The following is a 10,565-nucleotide window of genomic DNA, read 5'->3' on the forward strand; positions in this document are numbered from 1 at the left end:
GTCAGGCCGAAGTTTCACCTCCGGACTGAACCAGCGTTACAAATTAACCTGTCAGACTGAAACACAGAGTTTTCTCCCCGAACGTTCCTCTTTACTGCCGCGCTGTGAACACAACTCTGTTTGTGGTACTTGTTAGATTTATCACATTCTTCTGACACGAGTAGCACTTACTGTGTAATTACCTGTGTGTGTGTGTGTGTGTGTGTGTGTGTGTGTGTGTGTGTGCGTGCGTGCAGCTACTGCTCTCATGACTAGCTTCCTGCCATTAGAAGCTGATAGCGTCCTCGCCACTGTCACCAGATTGTTTAAAAAATAACAAATAGATTGACAAATAGATATTAATTATTGTTATTATTTGTCTTTGTATTTATCTTTTGTAGCTTGTATCTGAATCTCGGCTGTTATGAGTTCAGTTTCTGTTCTTAGTGTCTAACAGACGTCAGCATCAGTGGTTACAGCGGTCACTGCTGTACAAACATATCAGAGCTGTTAATGCTGCAGCGCTAACTGCTAATGCAAACCAAACATTCCCTGTTGCTTCTTTATGAAACACCTCTCAGGTCAAATCCCTCATCATTTCATCGCCCTCACCCTCCCCTTGAATATAATCTTAACAACTACGATCTGAATTTAACCCTTTTGATTGGCAGACCTTGCCCGGGGTTGTACTCAGCATGGGAGGAAGCTCACCTCAGGCCAAAGTGTTCATTTACTAAATAATATAAATATTTGTTCTCATATATTTCAGTCCTGGAGGAAGTGTATTTCCCCTCTTTAGAGAAGACGCAGCTGACACCCTGAATGAGGCTGCACACAGAGACACGAAGCCATCCACGGGTTTGTCTGAGTCCGAGTTAGAAAATCAGCTTCCCACGATTTCCCCCAAAAACCATCGCCCATGCAAAGGGGACGCAGAAGCTGACGCACACCGTGACACGTAGGCCGACTTTGTGAGTTATGGCTGCGCTGTAGACCGCTTATCTACAAGTGGAAAGTCGAGAGGAGTCAGCGACCCTGAGTGGTTTGTTATAGACAAGTTCACGTCCGCACGGAAAACGTGCAGCTGTGACGCATAAACCGATGCCGAACGAACACGTAAAGACGTGAAGCGGCGCGGCCGCTGCGTGTAGTGATCCATCAGCCTTACAAAGCTACTGTACAGGATTGTCTGCTTGTGCACATTTTTAAATTTTTTTTTTTTATTTTCTATTTTTTTTAAATCACCACCGAGAAATGAAAAGTCAAAAAAAAATCTCACACCTGCTGCAGGATAATTATGAACTCTGAACACACGTCAGGAAACTGAGACGTCTGACGTTTGTGTCCTGTCACAAAAACAAATGCTCATTATTATTCTCCATCTTCTATTTGTTCTTTAATTAATTTTGTCCACGTGGAGCTTAGACGGGGATCAGCATGAACATCTGAACCTCTGTCATCACCCACGATGAGAGCCACTGCGGCGCGGCGTCACACCGAGAGTTCCTCCCTTTAACCGGGATCAGTTATCAGCGGGTTTGGAGTTATTAATTGTGGCTGTTTGTTATGAATTCACAGAGGGAATAATGACGACTTCTCTTTCTGTAGGTTTCCGAGTCACTGAGGAATTACAGTTTTGTCCATTTAGCTGCTCTTTAGCTGTTTTTGGGGGGTTTTTCCACGAGTGCGGGGTCGCCCTGCTTTGACCGCGCCGTGCCGAGCCAAGTTGTGGTGACGTGTAGCTTCTACCTGAGTCTCTGCAGTTTGAAGTTTCTGCTCGTACTTTCATATTTCAGCCGAGTCAGAGCCGTGTTCAGTTACTTTCCCCCGACCAATGCAGGATTTGTAAGGCTGATACCAATATTGATATTTTGAGTTTAAAAAATCAAATATTGTGTATTGGCCAATATTAACTTTCACTGCAAAACCTGTAACATAGATAAATACTTTTCAGGTTTGAATAATTTTTGTGAGCTGGACATTTTGATGTTAAAAAATAAACTGAATGAACTATATAATACTGGTGACACTGTTTCGAAGCCTGTCTTTGGTATTTGTGGCCTGGCTTCACATTAAAACTTTAGTGGGAGGCTTTTATTGTGAAGAGGTTACAGGAAATGCAGTGTATTTATCCCCAAGTTAAAGGTGCCATCCTTCAGTAAAAAAACGATTTGCAGGCAGGAACAGCACGAACAGAACGAGCCGCATTGAGCTGAACAGACTCTTACTGTGGCACCTCCAACACGCCACACTACCACAACCACTGCACCATGGGAAAACCCAGTGTGTTGCTGCTGTGCATGGCCTCCATGGATGATGTTGCGGCCCTATCTGAAATCAAACATGTTCCACTGATCCCACTTTGACAGTTTTAAAGAAAATTGGAGGAGAGAGAAAGAGAGGCCAAGAAAGAAACAGTAGAACGAGAGAGAGACAGAGGAATAAAAGAGTAAAGAGTAAAAGCAGGAAATGAAAAACTGCCCTGTCCATCTGAACACCAGCGCAGGAGCTACCTCAGTGATGCAGATTCCTCCTCCTTCATTAGTACGGAGCAAACTTCTGTCTCTCTGGCTTCTTCATCCCGTTGGCTGAGGATGAGATCTTGGCCGTGTAGGACGCCAGAGCTGCCGCCGCATGAGCCTGAACCGGGACGCCCGCCGTTGCCGCCGTGGGCATTGAGCCCTGCAACATGGGAGCCCCGATGGCCGCTGCCGCCGCCGCCGCCGCTGCTGCTGAGGCGGGAGGGGTGGAGAGTGCCAGGTAGGGGATGGATTTCACTCCCAGGAGGCTGGAGAGTGGGAGGGCGTAGGGAGCGCCCAGGATGGGAGCGTGGGACAGTGTGGCGCCCATCGCTGCCAGGGGGGAGGAGGAGGAGGACGAGGCAGAGGCAGGGGGGGCGGGCTGGGTGAAGCTCATGGTCAGGTCAACGGGAGACGGCATGGAGGAGGACTGGGCGGTGGATTTGGCGGTCTCTAAACTGGAGGAGGGGAGGTACGGGGGAAGGAGGGAGGGAAGGAAGGAAGGAGGGAGGGAGGGAGGGAAGGAAGGAGGAAGAGGTCGGGAGAGGAGGTGGAAGGAAGGGAGGGGACGGAGGGTGGAGGGAAGGGGAGAGGGGTAAGGAAGAGGGATTTTTGGATGGAGAAGGGTTAGAGGGTTAAATAAAAGACATGTTAAAGAAATCAAGAGTAAAAACCAAAAAAGGAAAATTAACAGGAAAACAAAGAGGATATTTTGGAGAGTAAAAATGAAACAAAGGAAATTTGACAAAACTAAAATCATAAGACAGGTGTGTTTTGCTGGAGGTTGCAACAGATTATTGTAGGGGAGTTCGCTGTACGGATGGGGGGTGTGCTGTATAAGTTGGGGTGATGGCTTGGGAGGGGGCTTAGGGAGGAGGGAACAAAACCATTATAGATATATTAGGATGAAAGCTTTGTCAGAGATGATGAAGATGATGAAGAAGCATAAAAAAACCTTCTATACCACAAACAACCCATTTATCGTTTTAGAGAGCTGAAGTCCCACTCCACGCAGACGGTTAGCATCTGTGCTACTAGCTCCGTGCGTTTGGACTGGACGGCAACATTTAACAACATGAGAATTTTAACCAAGATAAAATAAAATGATGTTAAAGGCAAAACGGCTGCTCTTCACTCTGAGTGGGGCCTGTCGCCGCAGCTCGCCGCCTCTTGCCGAGCTACAGAGATTTGAAGAGGCCGACCCCAGCGACGCCGCGGGGGAAAGTCGAGAAAAGCTCAACTTCATATGCACATCTCCTCTGATGCAACGCGGGAGACAAACCAGGCCAGAGCTGTTTACAGAGTTCCCTCCCAGCGCAGACACGGGACGGCCGTGCAGATCGCTCCCGCTCTCCCGGGCGTCATTACTGTAGTGAAAACAGATTCAACGACACTTAGCACAATGTAGAAGGTTTGTCAAGAAACCAACAGCTGCGGGAGGATACATCAGAAAACAACTTTGCAATCAGCTTGGGCCGATATTTGATCAATTTGAAATTATTATTTTTCATAACAGCAAAAAAACATTATTATTTATTTATTGATTTTTTTGCAGTTTTGAAGTTTTGCAGTCTCCCTGCTGATTAGTCCGACCCTCATTTCATCCTTGGCTCACCGTTCATTGTACCTTGGTGTGTAACTAATAAAACTTTGAACTACTGTTTACTGGCAGCATCGCTCATATCTGAAACATAACATACAGATACTACTGTCGCAGCAGATCATGTAAAGGACATGCTCAACAAACCCACAGAGCTACAGCTGCAGTAAAATGCCAGAACCTGCTCACTACTTTGCATCTGTATGTGTATGAATGTAGCGTTAGCCCGAGGCGTGCTACCGAAACCTAAAGGGAGCTGTAGCTGCTGAATGCTAAAGATCTTCATTTGGGATTTTACTGGCAGTAAAGAGCAGCAGTGCAGCAGCCAGTCGAGTCTCATGTTTCCTCTCAGAGTGATGATGGAACTTCAGCTCTCTAAAATACTGTACATTTAAACACCCAAACACACCTGGTATTAACATGCAACCTGTTATCTGGACACATTATCTGCATATTGACAACACCTGGATAATTAATTACTCTTGCATCTCGACTGATTGGTTTCCATATGCAGATCAGATTAGTAATGCTGCTATATGGAGTTTTCCTTTGCAGATGGAGAAGGCTTTGCTTTGGATACGAGCCACACCACCTCCAGATGTGGTGCATGTGCACTTACACCATCCATTACTGTACATATTCCCCTCATACACATTCACATCTTAATATCGAGTGTAAACGGCATTTTAGGACACAGCTTGTCAAGATTTTTTTTTTCCTTCTGTAACACACATTAATTTGCCTCACCCTCTGCAAGCGACACTGACATTTACAGCTTCTGCCAAACTGTGTCACTTCCTGTTTCTCAACAAGCTGCGTTTAAAGACAGCGGGACTGATGTTCAAGAGGTAAAGAAGGGCGAAACAGAGCTGTTTATAAAAAGAAAGAAGCTGGAATTCAAGATGAACACAACAGGAAACTGTCACACTGATCTTTACACAGTAGCTGAACTGAAGCTGCTGTAAGATCTCGTTATAATTTTAGATATAATAAGCTAACACAGATATCAGTGTAGCATGTAAGCAAATGAACTGTTCGGCCCAATGACTGAGTGATTGGAAACATTTCTTGCATCTATTCAAGCTGTGGCTTCTTCTTCTTCTTCTTCTTCCCCCCCTTCTCTCCACACTGTGGTGGGAGCGTTTGTTCCTGACAGCTTCCCTGATTGCACGCGAAGGTCCGCAGGGAGCGCGCTCCGAGGCATGAATAATCAACAGCAGATAAAAGGGAGTCACGTTCAGATCAGAGCGGTCATCCTCCATTTGTCACTGCCACAGCCGCACAAAGCGAACGCGAACGCAACCGTTCTGAGCGCTCCAGAACAGGAGAGGGTGAAGTCGTGCGTCTGCGTCATAGAAGGTAAGTGTTAAATCATTTCAACATAATATAAATCAATATACTGTAGTGGCCTGAATATCAGATGATGTTTCCATCTGGAAGTCAGATTTGAAAAAGTTGGAGTCGTCTTAAATTCGGGGACGAGACAATTACATGTTCACACCATCATCGTATTCGACAGAGAGTGTTGCATTGTGGGTTGTTTGTAGCGGTAATGTTGCTAGGGTAGTAATCGTCTTCAGTAGGCTTGGGCCGATATTCGATAATATCAAATATTGCAATATTTCCCACCATATGCAATATTTTTCATAATATAAAAAAAAATAATGAAATATCATATATCATGATAATATCGTATATTGCAATGATATTGTAATAACGCAATAATATATATCATGATATTTGGGCTGGACATTATTAAAATAAGAATATCTCCCAAGCCTAGTTTTCAGTCTGTTTGTCTTTCGGCGCTGAAAGTTTTTGGTTCGTCCAGTTTCAACCTGCAGAAGTTTCTGAAGGTTTCGTGTTTTGCTGCAACGAGGGAAAGAAAAATTCAGGAGTGAAAACGAGTTCACAGCGTCTCCTGACATCTTTACTGCAGGAAACGAACCGGGGGAAGAAAATCTGTCAAACAGACAACTGTCAGACAATATGGCTCCGACACTTCGACAGTCTGTCTGCGTCCATATCTGGACCACGGCCCCCCTTTTAGTGACCTCTGGTTTACTGTATACACAGTGTTAGTGAGGTTAGTGGTCAAGCCCCTCCAAAAGGTCAGTAGATAAATCTGAGGCTGTCTTTGGGCCTCCGACAGTTATTTTATTGAAACCATGCGAAACAAACTGGTAACTGCAGCTGTCAGAAACATGTAGTGGAGTGAGAGGTGATATATTTCCTGCCGAAGTGCAGCTCAACTATCTACCAAAGAGACAGGAGTGAATCTAGCTGCTGCTCTGCGGTCAGCTGGTGGGAGACCCGGCCGACAGAGGAAGCAGATGGAAGAAGCTTTGTGGATACTGATTTAAAAAAAAAAAAAAAATATATATAATGGAAAAGAGCAGATTTGTCATGGACACTTCAGCGTCATTGTCACCTTGGATGACCTGACATTTCAGACTGAATGAGGCTGACCCATCCTTACATTTGCTTTACACTGTGTGTGTGTGTGTGTGTGTGTGTGTGTGTGTGTGTGTGTGTGTGTGTGTGTGTGTGTGATTTCTCCCCACTGTCAGCGGCACGATGACTGGTAAGTGAAATATCAATTTCATCCAGAGTCCAATCATGAATTTGCATATTCATGGTGGTGGTAACTTGAATTAAAGTCTCCCCGACAGTCTGTATCTCATGTCGCTCACATTCACAGCCACGATTAAATGGCTCAGTGAAGGAGGGACTTACTTGATCTGTACTTCTGATGTACAGCTTCATTTCTTTTTATCATGTAATGATTTTTTCAGGTGACACTTCCTACTTCACGATGCATGCACTGTGCAGAAGAGTGAATTTATGCTACGGTAAAATAAAAAAGGTTAAAAGCTCCATATTTTACACTTTTCCTGTGTTTTATTTGAAGTGTTTGATCCATAAGATATATTTGTGGTTTTTAAAGAACCAAAAACCATCTCAGTGTAGTTTTACATCTCCTCTCTCAGGCTTCTCTCTGCAGCTCTAGCAACAACAGGTCGGTGAGCCAATCAGAAGAGAGGAGGAGGAGTCTGAGTCTCTCACAAAGCAGAAGGCTTAATACTCTTTTCTATCTGGTTCTATGACTGTGACTGTGTGTTGTTGTCAATGAAGTTGCAACACTATGAAAATAAATAAATTCGTGTTCATGATGAAATTCATGATGCACATGATGATTATTATTAATATGAAGATTTGCACTGAAGCAGTAATTGACTTGTGAGGGTTTTTGCGTCCGCGGCGGCTTTGATCCGGTCCTGTGTTCTCAGTTATTCGGCGTATGAAATGACTGAACATAATGATTTTGAGGAAGAAAGCAGTTTTCTCTGTGATCTCCACTGTGTTTTTTTTTATCTGTGATTCATTTAAAAAAAAGCTACCAGAGTTGAAAATGGAAAAAAAATAACCCCAAAAACAAAATACTGACCCAAGAAGCAGAAGAACTAAATTTCCTCTCATGGAAAAGTTACTGAGACAGAAATCTGGATCGTGTCGCATGTAATTCAGCAGTTCTGACTGTAAAGTAAAATATTTTGGTCTATTTTCTGCAGACACTCCCCCGCGGCGTTGATACTTACCATGAAGTGATCAGGTACTGCGCCAGGTTGATGGCTATCGGCGTGCCGGTGATGGTGACGTGGCGGTCGCTGGTGCTGTCGATCTGACTGCCGATCTTGATCTGAGCCCCCGACACCTGCCGGATCTCATTTATCTTGGTGCCTTGGCGACCGATGATTGAGCCAATCAGCTGTGAGGAGTGGGGGTGGGGGGGTGAGACAGACGATTCAGAAGATTAGAGAACATTCCCATGAAGCAGCGTTGTACCGTCTTCTATCTTTCATCTGTCCTAATAGTTGAGATATTTAACTAACTAACTAACTAACTAACTGAATCAATAACTAACTAACTCACTAACTGAGCGATGAGATTACAGTCACAGAAGATGAGTGCCCCTTTAACAACATGAACGACTCCATGTTGTCTGTGTCATGGTCTGTGTATTTGGCTCATTGACGAAGACTTCCTGGACACTAGTTCACTTACTTTACAAATTAAGATATTTGCATATACTTTGTCATAAACTAAACTGCTAATCCAGTGGTAGATACTAGTACAACTTAAACGATGAGTCAATTAATGACTGGCGACTATTTTGACAAGCATTTAATTTAATTTTCATTTAAAAAACGTTTCATGCTTCCAGCTTTTACTTTTAATAGTTTGAATTAATTTGAATAATTAGGAGGAAGTTTGAGGTATATATGAGTAAATTCAGTAAAACAGATTTTCTGCATTAAATACTTTTACCTTTTAATACTTTATGAACATTTTCCCGATTATACTCAGATATTTTTGACTTTGCTGTAACGGAGTGTTTCTCCAGTCTGGCGTCAGCGCTTTTACTGAGGAGGAAGTGAATACTTTCTGACCATAGACGGAGGTGGACAGAATATTAGGAACCCCCCCTGAATGCATCAAAACTGAAGTGAGAGACGGAGCTGAACCAACGCAGTCTCAACGCCCAACACAAGAGAACAAGCTACAGAAAATGTCATTAACTTCTTTTTTTTCTTTGCTGGTGTCGGACCTTGTGAACTCACACCTACACCACCTCTATCTCTGTCCTTTATTTTTTCCAGCCTCTTCATCCATCCATCCATCCATCTTGTTATCTTTTCCTATCTAAAAATACGAAATAGCAACAGGTGGTGAGCTCTGACACGTCTGCCTGCCAGCAGCTTTGTGTGTGCGTGCGTGTGTGTGTGTGTGTGTGTGTGTGTCTACACCAGGCCCAGCGGGGGTTTTGTCGTACAGTAGGTGTCACCGTAACAACAGACTGATATTTACTGTCGTGTCAGCTCGGATCGTAAACATGCCTCGTTAGCTCCTGCGTGCGAAGGTTGCACCGTTGACCTCGTGTCTTTTTGCACAGACGAGACAGAAACTTGATAATAACGAAACACAAAGACTGAAAATAACGGCAAGGAAATTTGAGAGTTGAAATAAAACAGCAAGACCTCCGACAGAACAATAAATCTGAATGACTCCGCAACATAAAGTCTGTTAGTCATCACTTTTCTCTGCTCTGAAACAACATACATTTAAATGACTTAAATATTATTAGACGTGACAGGAATATAATGAGAGAGAATCTTAATATAATCCAATTTAAACAGAATAACAATGGTATATTTTTCTGAGCTCCATAAGGGCAGTGTGGTGTAAAGAATCGGCAAAAACAGCTAATTAACCCTCATTACGGCTCATTAACTTCAAATCCATCATATTAAAAAACATATAATGTTAATTAACTTCAGTATTTACACTTAATTATTTGTTTACTTATAATGAAAGTTAAAAGATGGTAAGAACGGTTGTAATACTTCGCTTCACAGGGAAATGATTTGTTTTAGGTTAATGACTTGTAATGACGGGGAAATTTCATTCTCTTTCTACTAATTAATTTCTTTTTTCTTGCGATCACAGTGAAGTTATTGCTTGATTTAAATATTCAGAGTTCGTTCTGTCAAGATGAGAAAACACAGACAATCTTGTGAACTACAAAGAAGGAAATATAGACGTGTCTCCGCCGGTCGTGCGGCGCCGTAAGCAACAACACAGTCGGATCAAAACCATCCAGAGGAAACGTGTCTGTTCGACGCCACGCGCTGCTTCAGCTGCAATTATAGAAAACGGCAACAGTTTTTAGAAGCATTAAGCAGAATCCAGGGACAGGAACCTTTCAGAAAGTGGCTTGTGGGCCAAGTACGTTTAGCGTTTTTGTGGTTTCGTTTAGGCGCTCTCAGCACGTGGGAAAGGTTAGGGGGAAATATGGTTGTCTTGGTTACATGTTGAAAGAGTCAACAGTGACTTGAAACACAAAACACATGGAACACAAACCCACAATCTTTCCCTAATTCCTTAACCGAAGTGTTTGTTTTGGTCTCCAGCAGTGTTGCAGTCGAGTCACTAAACCTCGAGTCTTCAGTCCCGACTAATCGAGTCTGAGTCCAAGTCTGCGTCACCAAAGAAGAGTCGAGTCCCAGTCCGAGTCCGAGTCATCAGTGCTCAGATCTGAGTCGAGTCAAGCGCCCTGAAAATCAAGACTCAAGTGGATCATCGCGGATTCTCCCCGTCTCCACCGGAGGGGTAAACACCGGTCTTCCAAAGGACGCTCTCGACTCCGGTGTTTTGATGGTGATGGCTCCAACACGTCGCTCCAACATCTCGCAAGGGCGTTAAACCGGGTACAGATCCGGTGACTGATCATCTTCATCAAACCTTCAGTGAGTCCTCCTCACCTGTACAGAAGCGTCTACTTTCATTTCTTTTTAAATGTGTTTCTCTAACAGGGACTAGTAGACCCGGTTGGGGATCAAGTCCTCCAGGAGCCGAGGCAGGTTCTGGTGTCAGATCCTCCACTTGAAGTCACATCAAACTAAACC

The 10,565-nt window shown here is 43.8% G+C and overlaps 1 protein-coding gene across 1 annotated transcript in view; it reads right to left on the reverse strand.

Annotated features, from left to right (window-relative positions):
- Window positions 1–381: 381 nt before the first annotated feature.
- pcbp4 (poly(rC) binding protein 4) overlaps window positions 382–10,565 on the reverse strand; it is a gene marked incomplete at its 5' end in the record, with an annotated part of 16,230 nt that continues 6,046 nt past the window's right edge. The window contains 2 exons of the mRNA XM_023393262.2: window positions 382–2,956; window positions 7,698–7,867. Coding sequence (XP_023249030.1) covers window positions 2,521–2,956; window positions 7,698–7,867 — 606 coding nt within the window. The remainder of the gene's footprint in view (window positions 2,957–7,697; window positions 7,868–10,565) is intronic.

This window comes from Seriola lalandi, unplaced genomic scaffold (assembly GCF_002814215.2).
Source record: "Seriola lalandi dorsalis isolate HSWRI2012SDOR001 ecotype SW California unplaced genomic scaffold, Sedor1 jcf7180002054932, whole genome shotgun sequence".
In the NCBI taxonomy this organism is placed as follows: Eukaryota; Metazoa; Chordata; class Actinopteri; order Carangiformes; family Carangidae; genus Seriola; species Seriola lalandi.